The following is a 24,161-nucleotide window of genomic DNA, read 5'->3' as shown; positions in this document are numbered from 1 at the left end:
GGTCACTATGGCAACGACAAAAGAAGAATGTTGACTGAGATACTTTTAATTATGAAGGAAACCTACTACGGTGTCGTAGCAGGCGGAGAGGTGATACTCCGACGTGGCGCGTCCCAGGTGGCGGATAGGGGGGTCCTCACCGGTTTACCGGCGGACTTGAGCGAAATAAAATAGCTCTCGCGGACCAAACACTAAACAACCTCTACGGCTAACAACCGCAGTTGTAACTCGGAGCTTGCTCCATACAAGGTTGACTACCTTTGAAAGTCAAACATGGAAGGAAATCTTTCAAGGAAAAATCCACCGCTTGGCAATAACCAAGGAAGACTGCACTCGGATACGGTGGGCAGTCACCTGAAAGATAACTTGGATGAGTCGGAGCATCTGAAAATACCCAAAACGGACAGACGACCAAAACTCAAGACAGGACGAATAAACTACATTGCGACACACAATATAAATTCCCTCATACAACCAGGCAAACTCAAAATTCTGACGGATGAAATGGATCGCAAGGGGATTCTCATAACCGGACTTCAAGAAATGAGAAATACTGATCAGGAGCCGATAGAATCACAAGGATATAGGATTTATAAGGGAATACCAGGGAAAGGAGTCATGAAACAGTGTCCACAATTTGGAACAGGATTCGTGGTGAGTCTGAAAATAATAGAGTCCATAATAGAATTTAAAGCACAATCTCCCAGGCTCTCAACATTAACTCTAAAAGCTGCAAATAAAATGTACACAATAATAAATGCCCATGCCCCGACAAATGATAAAAATAATAAAAAAGAACACAGAGAAGAGGTAGAAAAATTTTGGGAGCTCTTAGATCAAACGACGAATAACATTAATAAAAATCACATCAAAATTTTAATTGGAGACTTCAATGCCCAGTTAGGAAGGGAAAAGAGATATAGAGACATAATAGGGAAATGGACAGCACAAAGAAAAACAAACAAAAATGGCATAAGACTAGTGGAATTTTGCAGAAACCATGACATGATCTCAAAGTCGACGTATTTTAAGAGAAGACCAAGTAAACTAAAAACTTGGAAACATCCAGACTGGAAAAAAGGAGAATGGCAACTGGACCATGTCTGTATGGATAAGAATTACCACAAGGAAATTTACAATGTGAAAGTACTGAGAGGGACAGATACCGGATCAGATCATTACATGATAAAAATTAAAATTAAATTAACCCCATTAGCAAAGAAAAAAATCCCACCAGAAGAAGAGGAGAACCTATGACCCTCATAAACTGATACAAAATGAGGATTATGAAGCACAAACCAGGGATATAAAAATAACAGATGATCTGGAAGAAATAATTCCCAAATTGAAACAAATAGCTGAACAAGTTGCCCCTATAAATCCAAGGAAAAAACACCAGTGGTGGAACGATGAATGTGATGAAGCAGTGTTGGATCGACACCAAGCCTGGTTAAGGCATCAAAATGAAAAAACAGAAAAATCATATTTGGAACTCACAAAACAAAGGAAGACAACACAAAAAATAATAAGGAGAGTTAAACGTCAGTACCAAAAAGATATACTTCTAATGATAGAAACAAATAGTGAAAAAACAAACTCGAGACTATTACAAAATATTTGGCAGACAATTACAAAGATATGATCCTCCAACATTAATGTTAAAAGATAAAGATAATAACCTAGCCCATAGCAATAGTAAAAATACAGAAATTCTAGCAGAAACATTTAACAAGTTACTAAATTGTGAAGATCCCCCAGAACTTCTTCAGATAAACACAGAAACCCCAATTAAAACACCAGCAGAAAATATAAATCCACCTACAATTAATGAGGTCTACAGAGCTTTGAAAGAACTCAAAAACTACAAAGCAAGTGGAGAAGATCAAACGTTTGTTGAACTTTGGAAATATGCAGCAGAACCAGTAAAGATAGCATTACACCAATGCATAGTAAAAATCTGGAATGAAGAGAAATTACCAGAAAATTGGACTACTGCTATAATTCATCCATTACATAAGAAAGGAGAAAAATCAAATCCAGACAACTATAGAGGAATTTCCCTTTTGGACTGCACGTATAAGATCATGTCAAGAATACTATACAACCGCTGTAAAGATCAACTAGAACTGGAACTGGGAGAATATCAAGGAGGATTTAGATCCTGGAGAAACTGCCCAGAACAGATAATCACCTTGAAGTTAGTTATGGATGTCTACAAAAGAAGGCAAAAACAACTAGTCATAACCTTTGTAGATTTCAAAAAGGCGTATGATTGCATCCATAGATCTTCAATGATGAAAATATTAAGGAATTTTGGACTTCATCCTAAATTAATAAAAATGATACGGTTAACCTTAACAAACACCAAATCCAAAGTAAAATTTAGAGGAGAAATATCTGAACCATTTACGATTAAAACAGGGTTGAGACAGGGAGATTATCACCATTGCTATTCAATTGTGATCGTGAATATGTAATGAGAGAATGGTACAAGGAAAATCCTGTGAATATTAAAATTGGAACTAAGAAAGATAAAATAAACCTAAATTGCTTGGGATTTGCTGATGACCTAGCATTACTAGCTAATAATATTCAGGAAGCCACGAAACAAATAACAAGCTTACAAAATATAGCACAAAAATTAGGACTTCAGATATCATTTGAAAAGACTGAAATAATGGTAACGGATCCACTTGTAATAGATCACATCACAGTGAATAATAGGGAAATTAAAATAGTGATACAATTTAAATACCTGGGTGAAATTATAACACACAAATTGGACTAGAAACCTGCATGGCGAGCAAGAACTAATAAAATGATAAAAGCTCAAAAACTAACATGGTCTACGTACAATAAAAAATGTCTATCAATTAAAACAAAATTAAAACATTACAAGACGGTGGTTCAACCAGAGGTTACATACGGAAGTGAAACTCTTTTTAAAGTCACCCAGAAAAACAAAATTGACAAAATTTTAAAAGTAGAGAGAAGAATTGCTAGAACATGCATAAATAAGAAATATCAAAAAGCTGGGCAATGGCGGATAGTTCCAAATGAAGTAGTATACAGAGAACTGGAGCCCATCACTGATACTATACGAAAGAAAAGGATCTCTTTTTGTGGTCACATTCTGAGGACACCAGAAACCAGATTATCAAGGAAAATTATTGAGAAACTCTGGAAATTGAAACAACAAGGAGGATGGCTTAAGGAAATAAGAGAGGATATGGAAGAACTGGAAATAACTCTGGATGATTTGCAGAACAAAACGCCAAATTTAAAGAAGTTGAGGGACACAGAAATAAGATTTAAACCAAAAATTGACACGCGACATACAATGAAAAGGGTATTTACAGATAAGGAACAACGAAAAGCATCGGAACGAATGAAGAGATACTGGGCCACTCGGAAGGGGAAAATACCAAAGAAGAGGACCAGAAATGATTGACTGAAGTGGTCCAATGAGGCCGTAAAAGCAGAAGAAGGAGGAGGAGGAGGAAATAACTTATCTCACTCGTCATCAACATTATCATCATGAAAAAGTCTAATTGATGTGTATGCTACAGGAAGCATTCACGTTTTGCCATAATGTGGGTACCCGCTGCTTAAGTCATGTGAAAAGACTGATAAACTTTCATATGCATGAACTTCTCCTTGCAGCTGCAAGTTATGGAATTATAGATACTGATACAAGTAGAGTTGGTCTCTTTCTCCTGGATGCCCTTCTTTTAACCCTGTTGTTCTATTAGTCTGTATGACCCAAAATTGTTATAAATATCGTTTCTTATTATTTAAATATCAAAATAATTTTATGAAATTTGGTGACTTTGCCTTAAAATGCAAGGGAAGTAAGTAGTTAAAAAAGTTTTAACATATTTTAAGTCATCTAGTCATAAACCTTAAGAGTTACATACATTATGTTCGGGTCAATGTGACCCAACCATGATTATTCTGAAGTCAGATACTTAATGGTTGTCTCATATTTTATAGTAGTAATAACTTTTCATTGTTCACACATACTCCCAACATTCAAGTCAACAAAGGTGCTGTGTTTACAACAATGGACTTGTCATTACGACTTGTCCACTGTTTGAGTTGTTCATTGTTTGCTCAGTTTGTGTTCTCAATTGTATGTGATCAGTCTGAATTGTGACATCATGGTGATTACATCATTGACTGAAACTGAGTTGGAAAAATTCACAACTAGATAAACAGTCTAAGGCTCACTTTCGGAGTTTGAAGATCATGTCAATAATGCATATGAAAATGTTTGTTCTGATGACATTGACGACAGTCCACAGCCTGTTCAAACTAGTGTGCAGACTTCTATTTCTAAAAACGCCCCAAGAAGTTACCAGGTTTGCAAGCAGCAGAATAAGTGATGCATAAAAAGTTCATTTGAAGTAGGCCTATTATTTTCTACAACCATTCAGAATGAAATAATAGAGAAATCAAATATTGAGGGGCAATGAGTTAATCGTGAACAATGGACAACCATACTTAGGACTCCTATTCCTTGTGGGTGTTTATCGCTCACGTGAGGAATTTACAAAAAGTTTGTAGGATAAGGGTACTGGGCGGAACATATTTTGAGCAACTATGTCGCTAGAAACATTCTGTAAAAATCACGTCTTGAGATTTGATAAGAAATCCGCTAGAGAGGAAAGACGGCCTACTAATCAACTCGCCACAATTCACAGTATCTGGTAGAAGTTGATAGAAGGCCTTCCTAAACTGTATAATCCAGGGGAAAATATGACTGTCAACAAACATCTGGTAACATTTAGAGGCCGCTGTTCATTCAAATAGTACATCCCAAGCAAACTGGAAAAATATGGGATCAAGATATGGACTGTGTTTCACAGCAAATTTTCATATGTACTGAAAGCCCACATTTATACAGGAAAAGAGTGTAGCAGCACCAGAAAATTAGGGAATGAGAGTAGTTTCTGATCTTACCTGTGATTTGCGAGGTTGGAAAGTAACATGTGACAATTTCTTTGTCATGCAATTTGGGCAGCTGCTCCTGAAAAGGAAACTGACAATGTTAAGAACCTTATGTAAAAATTAATCATAGGTTCCACAAAATATGACCAACAGGGAGTGTATAGCTCTTTGTTTTACTTCACAAATGACACTACAGTGCTCAGTCTTATTCCTAAGAGAAATAAGAGTGCTGTACTAATGAGCACTCTCCAAAAATTATTTTAGATTATAATTGAATGAAAGGGGCTGTAGACACTCTTGATCCTCCAATAGGTACATATATATGCAAACGAAAAACCAGTAGATGGCCCATGATATTTTTCTACAATATTCTTGATGTTGCTGCTTATAATGCATATATCTTATGGACTTCGATTGAGCCTAACAGGAATGCAAGAAAATTGACTAGAAGGAGAATATTTTGAGAGCAACTTGGAAAGTCACTGGTTGCAGAGCACATTCCATCAAGGAAGCATTTTCCAAGAATGGAAGATTCTTTGAGAATGGTCAGGAGCTTCCAAGACCCTGAGAGGAGTGGCAGGTGGGGCTAAATCAGTATCAACAAGAAACTCTACTAAACGTGCATGCTGTAAGTTCTGTCCTTCAAGCAATGGCAATGAAACAAATATGTTGTGTAGAAAGTGTAATAAACATGTATTCATAGGGCACATCACTTACTTGTGTAAACTGCAGTGAGCAAGAAGGAAAGAAAGTAACATGGGCAGACAGAGAGAGATGGTTGCTGAGAATGACTTTTTGATGGAAATGTCTGTTGTTCCTGATACATGCTGCATGAATATCAAGATAATATATTTTCTTTAGTGAGGTTCTATGTATCATCATCATCACTATGATCATTAACAACATACTGTAATATAACAACAATGTCGATGGCTTGCAACTGTACGAAAAATATGTGTGAGTAGAAGTTTTTTCAGCATCTTATTATGTCGGGCCTTATTGGCCCAAGCAGTGCATTTGTGTGGTAAAAGTGAACAGGACAGGAGGGTTAATAGAAGAGTTCACTGATTTCCACAGCCTCTTGATGTTTCGCATATGGACACTGCAATTGTCGGAACATGTGAACTCTACACAATGGTTCATGAACTCATTGAATACTTCTGGTCTTATTGTCTTGTAGGATTGAAAGCCATCGTAATCACTTTGCTACCGGGCAGTATAAAGTACTTTATCAAACCAACTAAAGTTACCTTGTCTCTGACCGAGTGAGGTGGCACAGTGGTTAGCACACTGGACTCTGATTCGGGAGGATGATTGTTCAAACCAGTCTATGGCCATCCTGATTTAGGTTTTCCGTGATTTTCCTAAATCATTTCATGCAAATGCCGGGATGGGTCCTTTGAAAGGGCACGGCAGATTTCCTTCCCCATCCTTTTGCTAATCTGAGCTTGTGCTCCATCTCTAATGACCTCTTTGTCAGCCGGATGCTAAACACCTCCTCCTCGTCTCTGGAGAACACACTTACCACAAAGCACTTCCGGGACTCATGTTCTATGCCACTGAATACCCAAATATGTTAATTTCATTTTTTAAAGGTCGTCCTCTCTGGGTTTTCCTTCTTGCTTTGTGTGTCTCGTCTACTTCAACTTTATTTGGTCCACCGCTCGGTACACTGTTGTTCGTCACTATTACATAACAGACTTCTAAGCAAAACCAGAAATAGTTGCACACGGTATTGGTAGGTAACTCACTTTCTGATGCTGTTGCTTACAGGGTGTACTCTATAATTCAGCGAGCTACAAGAATTGTGGTCTGGTCAAACCATGTATCTTTCCTGATAGTCATTCTTGTATCACAGTTTTGACAGTGAAATTGTAAAGGTATTTCACTATTGCAGCTCTTCTTATGAACTTTTATAGACTACGCCCCACCGCATACCTACACGCTCTCTCCTTTCGTCATCAGTAGTCCATATTTCCATCAAAAATTCAAACTATTCTCTATATTACATAAGCATGGAATTATTCTTCTCCTTCAGGCGAGTGGTCGAAGAAACTTCTTAACATCCAAACCTCCAGATGTTAGACATTCAGATAGGTACCGAACACTGTGTTTTGATACAGTATCAACCGGAACACCGATTTAATTTGTGTTGTGTGCTGTCGTTCAGTAGAAGATGTGTAAACGGTCATTAAAAGTAACACCAGAACTACGGAGTATAGCTAAACTGTATCTGTGAGCTGTGAATGTGAGGATCTGCAGTAGATGACTTAGTAGAGCGTCAGATCATTGCGCCAAAGTTCCATATTTCAAAACTCACTGGGGGCGGTCTTTTGTCAGTTTACACGTGAAAGTGTTATGTGGGAGAGCATTTTTCTGACAGGTGAAAGAACGTTTTGGAGTTTTAGCACTGTTCTTTTGGCAGTCTGCTTTAGATTGACTAGTTGAAAGTAAAAAATCTATAGCATACATTTGTATAGGTAGGTGTGGTGGTGTGTTAACAAATATACGCTATAGGTTTGCTCTTTCCAAATAATGAATCGAAAGCATACTACTACTAAAAGAACAGTGCTAAAAAACTCGGATTCATTCTTTTACGTGTCAGGAAAATGTTCTCCCATATAACAATTTCACATGTAAAATGTTAAATCGCCATCATTGAGCTTCGAACTCGAAATAATCTAGTATGATGATCTGGCGCTCTATCAACTCACGTGCCAGTGATAATGACAGATGCAGTTCACAGATACTCTTTTTCCTGAACCCCATAGTTCTGGTGTTACCTTTAATTACCATTTACACATGTTCTGCTGGACAACAGCACAAACTAAATTGGTATTTTGGTTGATATTCTATTGGCACACAACGTTTCGCACCAATCTTAGTGTCGGACATCTGGAGGTTTGGGTGCAAGGCACCAGACATCCCTTCTCACTGCCGTCATAAATCGTATAGTTTTTCGTGGCAACTCTCAAATAATTTATCATACATCCCCCCACCACATTCGTGTGAGAATTAAGTATGAAAATTTAGGTTTGATATCACATCAGCTCGCAGATTTAACTTGGTGCTATAGCTACATTTTGGCCATCTACATTTAGGCCTATATGATAAATATGCAGTTCTCAGTCAAATGCTTGGCAGAGGGGCTAAAACCACTTCCACTATTTCTCTACCCTCTCATATAACAAGTGGGAAAAATGAGCAACTGACTCTTTGATAGATCAAATTCCTATTTTATTAATACTGTCATTTCTCTCTGTGTAGGTGGGAGTTAGAAAAATATTTTAGCATTTGGAGGAGAATGTTGCTGACTGAAATTTCATGAGCATCTCACACTGCAGTGAAAAATACCTTTGTTTGAATAACTGCCACCCCAACTTGTGTAACATATCTATGACTCACTCCCACTTGTTTCACAGTAATACAAAACGACTTGCCCTCGATTGAACTTCAGTGCCCTTTGCCAATTACATCTGGTTGGAAACTCATACTATGCAGAAATCCTCCAGAAGAGGACGGCCGAAGACAGTATAAGCAATCACATTAGTATATTTTTTATGTTTTCTAAGTTCTGCAGGTAGTATTTCATGTCCAGAATGACATTTTCACTCTGCAGCGGAGTGTGCACTGACATGAAACTTCCTGCTTGATTAAAACTGTGTGCCAGACTGAGACTCAAGCTCGGGACTTCTGTGTTTTGTGGGCAAGTGCTCTACCATCTGGGCTACCCCAAGCATGACTCATGCCTTGTCCTCACAGCTCCAGTTCAGCCAGTACCTAGTCTCCTACCGTCCAAACTTCACAGAAGTTCTCCTGCAAAACTGCCAGGAAGTTTCATATAGCACACTCCATTGCTGAGTCTTCCAGGAGTGCTAGTTCTGCTAGGTTTGCAGGAGAGCTTCTGTGAAGTTTGTAAGGTAGGAGACGTACTAGCAGAACTGGAGCTGTGAGGATGGGATGGGAGTCGTGCTTGGGTAGCTCAGCTGGTAGAGCACTTGCCCATGAAAGGCAAAGGTCCTGAGTTCGAGTCTTGGTCCAGTGCGCAGTTTTAATCTGCCAGGAAGTTTCAGTATTTTGTGTGTTAATGTACTGTAGTTGTTCCCGATATTTAACTTTTTTTTGCGTGTTTGTGGTTGCAGGTTTTGTGAGTGTGTGGTTCTCTCTCTCTCTCTCTCTCTCTCTCTCTCTCTCTCTCTCTCTCTCTCTCTCTGTGTCTGTGTGTGTGTGTGTGTGTGTGTGTGTGTGTGTGTGTGTGTGTTTTTCTGCAGCAGCAGTTGTGGGTCATTACATGGAAATTAAAGGTTTTGTTATATCCGTAACACTTCCTGTCCCTTTGTTTAGTGTGATTGACACAGCGCTCATATTCGGATCTGTTTTTTAATTACATGTTAATGCTTGAAACTAAATGGTGCAAATGTTATAGCCTCCATAATCATGGCTTTTAGTGATTGTTATAGGGAACATTAAAAACATTTAAAAATTGAACTAGACAGCCCATCTGATGACTAATACCTTTCAGTTCCAGTGATGCGGCTGCTGGCGGCCATTTCCGTTGTGCTGTCACTTCTGCATGCAGTGCAGCATGCAGACGGCATAGCTGTGATGAGTGTGGATCTGGGCTCCGAATGGATGAAGATTGCTATTGTATCTGTAAGTTTCCTGACACTTGTCATATGCTATTGGTTTCTTTTATGTAGTGACTCTCCCAAAGTAAGTAAAGTAACCTCCTTTTCACACTTTTCAGCAGATTAATCTAGAAAAGTGTAAAATTCAGGAAAGATAGGTAACAAGACAAGCAAAAATGACTGAATTATTATTACTGTTGTTCTCTTTATATTGTTCAACATATGTAATTAAAACAATTTAAATTTTGCTTATTTAAAAATCTGAAATAATTGTTTTCGCTTCTTTCTAATGGCAATTAGCTCTACTCTTTTGTGAAACCAAATGAAAAAGATGTGTGTGTTGTAATCAGAGACTTACTTATTAGTGATAATCGTTATAAAATTAAAGTAAATAAAACTTGCTTGTTGCCCCATAGAGGTCTCTCTGTTCAGAGACATTGTGTGTGTGTGTGTGTGTGTGTGTGTGTGTGTGTGTGTGCGTGCGTGCGTGCGTGCGTGCGTGCGAGCGAGCGAGCAAAAATTCCCATCGTGTTAAGAAGCATACTGAGGAAGAATGTTAACATCTGATATCAGGTCATACCAACCAAGGAGTGCACACATAATACGAAAGTAACAATTCGTGAAAGTTCATTATAAAGATGACAGTCTTCGAAAGCGGAGTTTATTTGTATAAATGATTGTGAAAATAAATTAAAGGTGTTATAACACAATGTATTGAGCAGAAGATGTAACACAATAATCAGAAGGAAGATTGCTACTGGCATCACTATTGTAAGATCATGATTATCATTAAGGCAGTGTGCAGCATACGTTCCCACCCTTCCAAAAACCGTGAACCTGTAATATAGGCAGTCGTGTCCCAACTCGCTGACAATGAAAATCTTGCTTATCGCACTATTGCTATGTTACATGATCAGTAGCTTTGTGCATGTAGTCTGCATTTTCTGCTTTATTCCAAGGCTGACTTTGAGAAGGAAGACGCACTTTTTGCAGAAACCTGTAGGAAAATAAATGTTAAAGGTAATGGTAATAATGTCCAAGAAAACTTAAAATGTGAAAAATGTTGTAACGCTGAATTGTTAATGATGGGGAAGCATTGTTTTGGACTAATAAGACTTCTGTGTGGACCAAAAAAAAATGAACTTAAATAGCAGGAAAACATAAAATGTGGGAACGTAAAAATGTGGTTTTACTGTACTTGAAAACTGATCATCTTTTTGTATTTTCACACAGTAATGAACGCCACAAAATAAAGGGTGCAACTGTGCTAGTGTCCTTTATCGGTTGCTGCTTCCTCTCGACAGATCCTGTCATACTTGCAAATTTCCAGTTAGAGGGGCATTCTAAAATTTCTCAGCCCAATGCAAGACTAACACAAGAATGATCAGAACACTGTGAGGTTTGAGATGCACAACTAATGCTGATATGTTGCACAATAAAACTGCAGCAGTAAAACATAAACAAGAGAATAACACCAAAATAAAACTGTTTCAAAGGAAACATTTACATCGCCAAAACACATTGCGTGCACAAGTGTCTGCAGACAGCAAAATGATGAAGACTATGCAGTAGTTCGTAACAAACAACTGGTTTCCATGAGTGTTATGTCACAATTGTCTACATTTCTAACAGGTTGTGGGAAATATTGCGAATGGGTTTTGAAAAATGTTAATTTCAAAGTAAGTTTCCTTTTACGCAAGGCGAATTCTAGTATGTGTGAGAATGTGTGATGAATTCCATGAATCGTGGAGCATTTACTTTTATTCAAAACTTAACACTGAGGACCAGTCGCTTAGAAAAATTTTGGGCCCAGAAGACCAACCATTTATGCCGTTATTTAAAATTTTACTGGCGCATTTGTGTTTGATGTGTCCTAAATGGCAGCACATGCTAAAAACATCCACGCTTCATCATTATTTTCTCATATTTATTTTAGTTCCTTCTTAATTTCTTAATTTATTTTAGTTCCTTCATAGATTACAAACTATGAAATAAAGATGGCAAAGGATGTAATTGTCATAAAAAAAGTGTTTGATGGACTATTTATTCAGCCAGATACCCTATGAAATGCTGTGTTCAAAGCAGTGAAATTTATAATATTGCTTGGTAGAAATATTCAGTTGCTGCAGTTTAAGCTATGCACTTAGGAATCTGCCTACTTACACCGTCGTGAAAAAAGCAAAAAAAATTTTGATGAGCAATATTATATGTGAAAGCTTAGCTTTTCTTGTAGCTATACTGCATGTACATTAATTTAAACCATTAACTTTCCCTATGCTACTTACCAGTGGTGCTGCTGTTGGCTGACTTATCACAGGCACTGTGTTCTGAATGTCTGCCATGATTGGCTGATAAAAGCTCATTGTAGTCTCGACTTCAGTGCTTCAGAAACTACAGAGATATATTTGGTGGAATCTGTATTTATACTTCCGTAATATGTTAATATGCAGTGTACATGTTGTACATCGAAGATCTTTCCAGAATGCATTACCCTTTTTTTATACATATATGCACACTCACACAGCGTTTAGTTTCCTTAAGTGCTGGGTTGTTCTGCACAGCTGTATAAAACCTTTACCATTCTGAGGATTTGTATGTTCTACAGCTGCAATGGGAAGTATATTGTCACTTAACACGGAAAAAAATGTTTCATCTGGAGAAAAGAGTGTATTTTCACCTGGGAAAAGTGTATTTTTAACCGGGAAATCCAGGAACTTTTTTTTTTTGTCTGCATATGTACCTTGTAGGAGGATTGGAATGGGCTGCATTAAGCCTTGTGAGACCAGTTGAGCGACAACAGGCTGGGAAAACTGACAGCAGACGGGAGATCTATGTGCTGACTCCCCCTCCATATTGCATCTATTGAATATGAAAATGTTAGTGGAGGATGACATGACGCAGTCAGTGTAGAGGGGGCCCGCCAGGTCCTGTGCGTGGAGTTTACATTTGTTATGCCAAGTGGATGATGTGGTCTTTTAAACAATGTGGAGGATGTCAGGAAGCCAATTCACCTGACTAGACAGTGGAGACATTTCACATTATTGGATTCAATTATCATTGATGAAAGGTGTGAAAGATCATAGATGTTGCAAAGGTATCTGTAGGCTGTGACCATCACATTTTGCATTCAGTTTTGTGTACAGTACCTGTTTAACCTCGACAGTTGCTACATGAGTCCAGGCATGTTCTGATACCAACAAAGTATTGGTAACTATTCAAATGAGTGGTAGGAGAATTCAGTATTCAGTTTATTCACCATTGACCACTTACAGCGGAGTAGGTCTGAACATTAAATACACAATTAATAATAACTTTAATGTAAAGTTTTTACAATTTAATTCCTTTTCTTTTAGGAATATTCTTATGTACTAATGTCAATGATTATTTCAAAATATTCTGTTATCTTGTAAAATGGGTGTTTGAGTAACCAGTCATAAACCTTAAGTTTGAAAATATTACTGGTCAGTGACCGAGCAGATGCTGGAAGTTTACTGAAGAGTTTTAAACTCATTATTTTGTGAGTTTGCAGTCTTTGTGAATCTGTGTCTTGGTATGTCGAAGTCCAGTTTGCCTCTGGTGTTGTGGGGGTGTATGTTCTCTCTGGTCTCGAATTCATTGAAGTTGCTTTTGACATAAAGCAGTGCTGTGTAGATGTATAGATTCACAACAGTTAATATCATGTGCTTGATAAAGAGGGGGTGGCAGTGTTCCTTGGGCTTAACTTAGCTCATTATTCTGATTACTTCCCCCCCCCCCCCCCCCCCCAGAATTTCACTGACAAAGCAAGAATGTCCCCATAACAATATGCCGTAGGAAATGTGTGACTGAAAGAGGCCAAAATATACCACAATTAGATACTCATCAGTGACTACATCTGTCAGTCTCCAGATGAGGTAACACACTCTTGCTATTCTCTTGCAGATATGGCTAATGTGTTCCTCCCAGTTTAATTTTGAATCAATGTGGAATCCTAACAATTTTATTGATTTGCTTTCAACAGCTGTAGTTAAACCCAGAATTAGTGCTTGTGTTTTATCAGGATTACACAGGAGTTCATTGGAAGAAAACCAATCCATTACTAGTTATAGTTTTTCCCGTGTTGCCTGGTGCAGTTCTGTTGTCATGGTGTGTATTGAGCACTGTTGTATCATCTGCATAACACACAATTGAATTTGCTCCTACACGGTAAGGCAAGTCATTAATTGCAATGATGAACAGAAAAGGACCTAGGACCGAGCCCTGAGGCACTCCAGTCCGAACTTCCTTTAGTGAGGAGCATCTATTTTTAATTGATACAAACTGTCTCCTGTTACTTAAGTATGATTTGATTACATCCAAAGATGGTTTGTGTATGCCATAAAATTCCAGTTTTGCAAGTAGGGTGTTCGATGGTATGCAGTCGAAGGCTTTGCTAAGATCACAAAGTACGACTGATACTAGATCCTTATTTTCGAACGCAGTTAACACCTGGTTAACAACTTCAGTGACAGCAGTAGTGGTATTTTTACCATGTTGATGTGCAAACTGTCTGTTGTAGAGGTGGTCATGCTTATCAAAATAGTTATTCAAAAACTTTACAGAAAATTGGGACAATAGAAACTGGCCGATGGTTTTGGGGCAGATGCTTATCTCCCTTTTTAAAGATTGGTATCACTTTAGCAGTTTTGAGTGCATCTGGGAAAACTCCAGATTATAAACACACATTAAAAATGAAAGAAAGAGGTTGACAGATAAGGTGTATTATTTTTTTCATTACATAGTTAGAAAACCAATAACAGTCCATACTTTTGGAGTTGGTGAACCTTGCCACAGCTTTTACAATATCCTCTGGGGTGACAACATTCCAGTGGAAAGTATACATCCTATGGGGCACAGTACCAAGATGATCTAGTGCACAAGTGCCATCTTGCTTGATTTTGTTTTTCAGCTTGCTCACCGAGGTTAGGAAGTAATTATTTACTTCTTCTGGGACCAGCATTGCATCTTGTGTATGGGTTTGTGAATTATATTGGTTGATGATATCCCATGCTGCTTTACATTTGTTGGGAGCACTTTCAATGTAATGTTCACATGCTTGTTTTTAGGCCAAGGACAGTTTGTCTTTGTAGATTTTTTTTTTACACTTTAGATAAGCTCTATAAGAAGTATTATCTAGCTCAGGTCCTTGTTTACAAAATTTTTTATATTTTCTGTACAGTCTGAGCATCTCCTCCTTAGTGAGAGCTAGCTCATCTATATACCATTTTAGCTGTTTGTTTGTCTGTTTATGCTTAGGGCTACTTTTGATTAATGGTGAGCAGGAGTACCATAACTCTGAGTATTTCCAGGAAGTTGTTAAACACCATTTCACCAGCACCCTTCTCAGGTTGTGTGTTGTATACAAAGTCCCAGTTAATGGCAGATATTCTGTCAATAAATAAATTAATATATTCATCTTTCTGCCCTCTTACCCATGTGGCATTAGACTTGACTCTGACTGATTTAGGCAACTGATCTCAGGAGAATGTTAAAATCAATGGTTCATGATCAGCTAGGGCTCCACTGGGAAGTCTGAGGTCATACATATCTCTAGAAAAGTTTACTATAATATTATCTGAGCACGCCTTATCCTGTGTTGGTGTGTAATTTGTAAATTGTAAATTTAGTGATCTTAAGATATTAAAAAACGTTCTAGTAACATGTTCATCACTGTTGGCCATTTCAATGTTGAAATCGCCACAGATAATTAGTTTTATGTTAGATTTTAGTATTTTCCTCATAAGCAGCTCAAATCTTTCGAAAAATGTATTTACATCTCCTCCTGGTGATCTATATAAGCTAACAGTTACATTATTCTCTACATTTAGTCTTATACAGCTAAATTCTCCATCTAGTTCTGCACAGTAAGAGCTAACATCTATTTTAGTAAACATTATACTATCTTTAACAAATATTAGGACACCTCCATTCTTTCTTTCACTTCTACACATAATGTCTCCAACAGCATACCCTTGAGGAACAAAATATTGTACTTGATCTTCTGTCAGCCAATGTTCTGAGATACAAACATCAACAACATTTTCAATACTGCAAAAGTGTTCTAATTGTAATACTATGTTCCTAATGCAGCGAATGTTCGTTTGCATCACAGTAACAGATTTATCTTTATTGTTTATTGCCTGTGAACACTCTCTCATTCGAATGTCGCTTTTAGCACCTAGTTAAAGTACAGGAGGTTTATTACCTGCCGATTCACAGGCTTTTATACTAAAAAATGATGTACGAGGGCCGTTCAGAAAGTAACCTCCGGTTGATTTAAAAAAATACACCAAGTTAAATAAAAATATTTTAATATATACATCTTACAACTACATCTTTGCACTATTTTTCTACATAGTCTCCATAGCGATTGAGGCACTTATCGTATCTCTTCACAAGCTTTGAAATTCCTTCTGCATAAAAATCACCCGCTTGTGCCTGGAGCCAGCCTGTGACCGCATCTTTGAGCTCTTCGTCGTCATCAAACCGCTGTGACCCGAGCCATTTCTTCAAATGCGTGAAGAGGTGATAATCACTTGGCACCAGGTCTGGGCTGTAAGGTGGATGGTTGATAACGTCCCACTTGAAGGACTCAAGAAGGGCCGTTGTTCTGCGAGCAGAGTGAGGACGGGCGTTATCGTGCAAAAAAACGATACCGGAAGTCAGCATACCACGGCGTTTGTTCTGTATAGCCCGTCGTAACTTTTTTATTGTTTCACAGTACACGTCTTGATTAATGGTCGTACCACGTTCCATGAATTCAACCAACAACACCCCTTTGGCATCCCAAAACACCGTTGCCATCAGTTTTCTGGCAGAAAAATCTTGCGAGGCTTTTCTTGGTTTGGTAGGCGAATTTGAATGTGCCCACATATTTGATTGTTCTTTTGTCTCAGGGTTCACGTACTTAATCCAGGTTTCGTCACCGGTCACGATTCTGTTTAACAATGGTTCTCCTTCGTCCTCATAACGTGACAGAAAGTCTAATGCAGAGGCCATTCTTTGAGTTTTGTGGTGGTCGGTAAGAATTTTGGGCACCCATCGTGCACAGAACTTACGGTAACCCAATCTTGCTGTCACTATCTCGTACAAGAGAGTCTTAGAAATCTGTGGAAAACCAGTAGACAACTCCGACATTGAGAAACGTCGATTTTCACGAACTTTTGCATCAACTGTCTGAACGAGTTCGTCAGTCACCAATGATGGTCTACCACTCCTCTCTTCATCATGAACGTTTTCTCGTCCAATTTTAAATAAACGTACCCATTCACGGACAACTCCTTCACTCATAACTCTTGGTCCGTACACGGCACAAAGCTCACGATGAATAGCTGCTGCAGAATATCCTTTGGCTGTAAAAAACCTTATGACAGCACGCACTTCACATTTGGCGGGGTTTTCTATTGCAGCACACATTTCAAACTGCCACAAACACTAAACTAGCGCAGATACGACGTTCACTCGACCACGGCTTGATGCCGACTGACCTGTTGAGTGCGTGAACGCACAGATGGCGTTGCTACTTCCCCCACAACCCGCACTGTGACCAATCGGAGGTTACTTTCTGAACCGCCCTCGTACATTCCAGGTATTACTCAAACCTCTACTTTCGTAGGTTGTTTTATTCCGTGTGAGTCTTTCTTTAACTTGTGATACTACTTGTACGGGTGCTCTAAAAGTATTGATACTTTAAAAAAATTATTAAAAGGAACTGATTCAGAGTATGTGAGAGTTAATTGCTTTTTTATGTAGTCTAATAAAACACATTTCTTTTATTTTTTTATAAATAATGATCCTTTTTTTTTAACAAAAACACATTTTGGAATGTTTCCCAATTTAGCAATTGTTGTCAGTATTTAGGAAACGGCTTATTTCTGTTCTGAATTATAGTTACAGATTTTAAAAATAAACATTTACGAAGGGCAGATGTTGCAGCAATGATAAGATTGTTGAAGTTTCACTGTACTTGTCAAAGGATGACACTTCCTAGGACTAACTTTAAAGCTCAAAATGATGGCTAATTGTAGCTATGTAGTGAACGAAATTAAATTAATTAAAATAATGACTTGTGATCCAAAAAATAATGCTCCACAGATAAAACTACTTTGTATCAGAAGATATCGAAAGTGAATTTTAGTAGGTTCATACACACCTTTCGTTTATTTTGTAAGGCTCAGAGGCACTGCTGCCGACTTTCTGTTGTTTTCATTCTACAACAGTACAGTGAGTACTGACATGTTTAAGTAAATTGGCCAGATTGCTACGAAACTGCAGAATTTTAAAACATTGTTTGCACTTTGCAGTGGCGTCATTCATTTTAGTAAAATGAATTGTCAGATTTTGGCAGTGCCATAACAAAATAAAAACTAACAAACTTTTGACAATAAGCATGCACTACACGATTGCAGACCTCAACAAATAGTATGGCCAGTGAAACAGGTGAACAAGCCTGATGGACCAAGAGTTGCACAAGTGGCAGAGGACAGTACCATTGACACTAGCATTCAGTCAGTATTCAGACGTGCATAAAATTGATTCGATACAAGTGCTTTTCTTTCACATTTACTTCTACTGGAACATCCCTGCATGTGGGTGAGCCATTGACTTAAAATGCATGAAATGACACATTTCGTGCAAGTGATGGAGCTGTTGAAACAAAGGGTGTCATACTGTGAAAGTGCCCTGGAGCGAGTGAAAATAGTTTCATCTGGTAATGAAAGTAATGACTACTGTTTTCATAGTATGGCACTTGGACTACATCTAGAATAGATCCCTCACTGGCTAGAGTTTGGCTTACGTGTATCTCAGTTTCTATTTGGGCTAAATGTGCACATCTTGGAAGGAATTAAGTTCTTTCCTATGACAGTAATGCACACTCAGCTGTGTCTTGGTTTCTTGCCATAGAACTGCGTGACCTTCTCATGGTCCTGTGTGATTTAAACTCCTCAATATTTCTGAATATGGTTCCCAGTTACTACTGTGTTCTCACACTTGAAGTGACTGTGTGGATGAATATTTGTGTTAAATTATGAGACTGAAAGTGAGAAAAATGTTTGTATTGTGTTGTTGGCGAAGTCCTATTTTGATGAGGATGTTAAAAGCTGTGAAGTGTTTGAACTAAATGTGTCGATTTTATAATGTGACTGTTGGGGCAAAATAAAAATTTTTTATTTCATTCTCACACTGTCACATGAAACTGATTGGGAAATTAAATAAAGTAACTTCTACCAGACACCGTTATTGAGGGTGTATAGGCCCTGGGACAAAGCCAGGAATTTTTTAGAATTCTGGGAATTTTTCATCGTTTTAGTTTTCAGTTAAGTTTCTTAATTTTGACTCATAAGAACGGGTACTCTAACAAAGAATTTTGCTTTAGCCCACTACTGCAGAATAATACTACAGCAATAAACATAAATGAGAGACGAACACCAAAATAAAACTTATGTTGCAAAGAAAATATGCCATTCAGAACAACAAAACACAGTGCACAAACAAGCATATGTTGACAGCAAAGTGTGCAATAGTCGGGAAAGCTTGATGAGTCACATGTGCAATAGTCGTTAGAATGAGTGCGCTTGCACATTTTATTCTGACACGTGTAAATCCACTGTATGATGGAGGCTTAACCCTTTGTAATACATTGTGGATATAAATAAACAGTGACTGGTAACAATAGTTTCATTCAATTACAGGTCACCTACAATGCTCACATTTAAAATTAAATAAATTGCAAAATCTAAGTCTTTTTCATCAGTAATTTGAAATGTTTCAGAATTTGTACTTGCCTTTCTTCCAGCCTGGTGTACCGATGGAAATTGTGCTGAACAAAGAATCGAAGAGGAAAACACCTGCAACTATAGCTTTCCGGGACGGAGAGCGATCGTTTGGTGAGGATGCACTCGTGGTCGGAGTGCGGTTCCCCCAGAACAGTTACAGCTACCTGCTTGACTTGCTGGGGAAGAATGTGGACAATCCTTTGGTACAACTCTTCCAGAAGAGGTTTCCCTATTACAAAATAGAAGCGGACCCTGACAGGGGCACAGTAGTCTTCAGGCATGACAGGTAATTGTGTAGGAAGTAGTGTTCTGTTTCTCCCTCTGTAAAGAATTACTTATTTAAATTTAAAATTTGGAAACAGTCTACAGGACCTCAGTTGTTTCACCCAGTGTAACATAGGGTAACCATTGGAGTAGGAAAAAAATGTATTTGCCTGACAGAATAAAAATTAAGAATAATTTGAGTATTGCAGTAATCATTAAAATTGCCACACATTGATATGGTTGTACAAATCTGACACCTCCAGTTTATGAATTATACATGTGAATTTGATTAGTTCATGGACAATCCCATGTCAAATTAACACCCAATTTACCTCATCATTTTAGATTTTGCTAAATGTGGTGTGCTCATAGTGGGTGCTGAGACTAAGAAAATCATCAAATTTCAATTTATCTCAAACTATTTTCTGAAGTATGACTAAGCAAAGCTCTCAAACATTGGCAAAAAAGCACAAACAGACTAGGTTTAAATTGCTCTAGGAGCTGTTCTAATTGAGCTATAGAGCTGGGGAATGGTTGGTTTTGCATAGTTTATAATTCTGTTTCCGGTGATGTACAACAGATCGTGGGTTCTAATTAAGATTTTTTTTCCCTAAAATGCGGATTTAAATTTTGATTTAATTTTTTTCCAGAATACATAATTTACTATTTTCAAAATAGTTTGATAGATACTTAGTACTGTTGTAAATAGAAGTATGGGATGAAGATGATGGGTTCATGTTAAAATTGTTCATATCTCTTGTTTTTCACTAGTAGCTCTGTTTTGACCAAACTTACCTTCAACAAACAGGCATTTAATTAAAATACTACAAAATCAGTAATATTAAAATATCGTAATCTTAAAGGAAAACCAATCAGCATATTCTGTAATTAAATAAGTTAATTGCTTTCTTTGATTTTAGTAAAATTTTAACTACTAACCTATTAATTGGGAAAACAACAATATTGAACATGGTGTCTTATGACTACAAATTTAAGTAAGGTTTGAAAGAATTGTAAGTATTCATCTAACAGCTTTGACCCATGATGCTAGGATCAGAACTATTAAATACAGGGTTTTCATGTATACTGTCACAACGTTGTTTGACGATTTGCTGATAGCGCTAGTCACAAACATGTTGAGTTCAGGCACGGAGTGAGCTTTCTGTGTGTTGGAGTTCGACAAAACCAAGTGTCCTACAGCTGTTAAACAGATGTTTAGAACAAAGTACGGTAAGAAGCCACCAACAAGGAAAGTCATTTAACACTGGCACAATAAATTTGTTAAGATGGGTTGATTGTGTGTGGCAAAGAGTAGCGGACGTCCCAGTGTGAGTGAAGGAGTCCAGAGAAATCAATGCATCATGCATCCCGTGAACTTGAAATGGCTCCAGTGACAGTGTGGACAGTCCTGAGACAGTAGCTGTCTATGAAAAGATTCGAATTGGAGCTAGTGCAGAAGCTCAATGATGACAGACAAGCGTATTGAGTTTTGTTTGCAGTTGCAACAATTGAATGAGGATGGGGATGGCATTCTTGATCGCTTAATTTTTAGCGACGAAGCCACTTTTCACACTAATGAGAAAGTGAACAGGCACAATTGTAGAGTCTGAGGTACAAAGCATCCACACGAATGCATTGAATTTGAGCGTGATTCCCCAAAGGTAAATGTTTTCTGTGCCTTGTCACGTCGAAAATTGTACGGGCCCTTCTTTGGCGAGAGCGCTGTCACTGGATATTCCAACTTGGACAAGTTGCAGCAATGGCTTATGCCTCAAATTCAATTGGACTCTCAGTTCATCTTTCAGCAGGATAGGACTCCAACCCATTTTCATCGTGAAGTTCATGGGTACTTGAACACAGAGCTGCCGCATTGATGGATCGGCCGTGCTACAGAAGGGGACAACTGTTTCATGAACTGGCCTCCCCAATTACCAGATCTCACACCGTGTGAGTTTTTTCTGTGGGGACGCATTAAAGATCTGGTGTATGTACCGCCTCTGCCGTGTGATGTAGCAGAGCTCCGGGAGAGAATACTGGAAGCGACTGCCACAGTCGACGATGCCATGCTGGGACGGGTAGGGCAAGAATTCGATTACTGTATTGAGGTCTGCTGGGTCACTCATGGTTCGCATATCAAATGTTTTTAAAAACAACTTTAATAGTTTCTCTTTAAAATACAATATGTAGGACATCTATACAATGTTTACTTCTTGTGCAACGAATAGTGTTCCTGGACTTTATATACAACCTGTACATGATTCTTGTTTTTGAATGATAGGTGTCTATGTGTAGCTAAATGCAATGCAGTAGATACTAATGATAATTTTTAAACCATTATCTGTAAAATATAAATTAACACTAACCTGAGGAAAAATTAGTTTTTGAATTGAAAGCCGTTTTCCAAAACATTATCTTGGACCTTCACAGATTATCTTTTAAAAAAGCCAATTTAGTTTAACTTAAATAACTTTCAACAAGTATGCATGTTCTGCAAGTCAGAGTAAATGGATTTACTTTTGTGAGGACATTCATAACTGACATCCACATCTGAACAGTAGGAGAATGATTCAGCTGGTTCACAAGGATGGAGAAAAGTTATTTTCACGTCAAGTTTTTCATTTTTTCTAAAATGTATCCAAGCCACCACAGTGACAATATAGCCTGATGTGTTTTGTAACTTCAGTTTGTGGTGCAGTTACCTCCCTCTCCTAACCCTGCACATCATCTGCAACACATTTCAATATGGATTTTGACATTGTGTTGGGAATGAATGTGTAATATTGCTGTGTGTCTTTGATTGTCAATGCTTTTTCAAGCTGGACTTTCAAGAACATTTCCGAAACAGTGTAGTCTTCTTTAGTGGAATAAGCAAAATCTATTTTTGTTGTGTTATGTAATGCCCACTCAAATACAGAGTCTGCCAGAAAAATGTATACAGACTTTAAGGAATGAAAAGTATTACTTATGTGCTTATTTTACATTTAATAATTGATCACACTTCTACAACCTTCAGTTTAGCACATGGTTATGTTAAATGTTCAAAATGTTCACTGTTGGCGGCTATACACATATAAGACAACAAGTGGTCAGCACAACTACATCAGTCAACGTTACAGTGGAGATCGCTGCACGTCGCTGTAATCTCCTGACGAAGTTCCTCCAGCGTGCATGGTTTATGTGAATAGATGTTATCTTTCACAGTTCCCCACAAGTAAAAGTCCATATGCGTTAGATCTGGCGACCGTGGAGGGAACTCAATGGGCCCTCTTTGTCCTATCCAAAGCCCTGGAAAATTGTCATCCAGGAAAACTCGTACGGCTAGATGGTAGTGTGGTGGCGCCTCATTCTGTTGGTAGAAAACCTCTTCATTAGCTCCATAAAGCACGTGTGTATCTGGCAGCAAAACTGATGTGATTAACATTTCCAGGTACTTTTCTCCAGTGACAGTACTATCAAAGAAAAAGGGTCCTACTAAGCCCACACCACACATGAACTCCTGGTAGATGGACTGCTTTATCCATAGAAACGTGCGGATTTTCTGGTGCCCTGTACACACTGTTATGCTGATTCATGGTTCCATAGAGTTTAAATTGTGCCTAGTCACTCCACACTACCTTAATCACAAATTGTTCGTCATCAGTTAACATTTGCCTGATACCAATCGCAAAATTGCATTCAGTGACCAGGATTGTCATCATTAATTGTGTCCAGTAATCGAGGAATGTATACCTTCCACTTTGCAGCTTTCAGATTTCTTTCTGCACTTGTACTGCTTACCCCACTTCACGTCACATTGTGTAGCAGATTTCTGTGGAGAATTAACAAACATTTCCAACATGAGCCGACGAAGCAGAACTTACAGCTGTACGGTGTCTTCCTAATCTTCTTTTGTGAATATTACAAATCATTCCAGAAGTTACCTTCTGTTCAGATGTATAAACAGTAATTGTATTGTGTTCTAGAGAATTGGCAACAATCCAAAGCTCACATGCTCAGTTTTGTCTTCCTGTTTGTAATATATAACAAAAGGATGTGTAGTAATCCTGTAGAACTATTAATATTTTTTCTGAAAAATCACACGTAGCAACAAATTCCAGTTCATTAAGATTTTCTTCTGTAGAGTTCAGAGATGCTCTATATTGCTTGGTAGTGAAGTCATGCCAAATCAAAGAGAATGTTGTAATTAAAGTTGTTCAGTTAAACTTTCATCGAAAGAATCTTGTTAAATTTTACGCATTAGTTTCTCCTGGGAAATATTTGCAATTTCCTATGTTCCAATCAATTAATGGGTTGTAAAGCATTTTTGGAATGCATTGCTTGGAATTAAGTTGCCATTTGTTACTGTATTTAGTTTGACACTTTCTATCCTTAATTTTGTTTTGGTGAGTTGTGCCACTCTGTCCAGCTAATACAGTGTTTTGGTCTCAACTGAACAAATTTAGAGAAACCTGTTTTTATGTTATGAAACTTGTCTTTAAAATATTTGTAAGCTTCTTTAAGGTTACACAAAATAAGGCTTTTACTT

The 24,161-nt window shown here is 37.9% G+C and overlaps 1 protein-coding gene across 2 annotated transcripts in view; it reads left to right on the top strand.

Annotated features, from left to right (window-relative positions):
• The window catches only part of LOC126210073 (hypoxia up-regulated protein 1), a 108,050-nt gene that overhangs the window by 5,533 nt on the left and 78,356 nt on the right, over window positions 1-24,161 (top strand). For both annotated transcript variants that reach the window (XM_049939196.1, XM_049939195.1), the window contains exons 2-3: window positions 9,473-9,603; window positions 19,393-19,658. In XM_049939196.1, coding sequence (XP_049795153.1) covers window positions 9,481-9,603; window positions 19,393-19,658 — 389 coding nt within the window. In that variant the 5' untranslated portion in view covers window positions 9,473-9,480. The remainder of the gene's footprint in view (window positions 1-9,472; window positions 9,604-19,392; window positions 19,659-24,161) is intronic.

This window comes from Schistocerca nitens, chromosome 10 (assembly GCF_023898315.1).
Source record: "Schistocerca nitens isolate TAMUIC-IGC-003100 chromosome 10, iqSchNite1.1, whole genome shotgun sequence".
Classification (NCBI taxonomy): domain Eukaryota; kingdom Metazoa; phylum Arthropoda; class Insecta; order Orthoptera; family Acrididae; genus Schistocerca; species Schistocerca nitens.
This window is presented reverse-complemented; position numbering and strand designations above follow the sequence as displayed.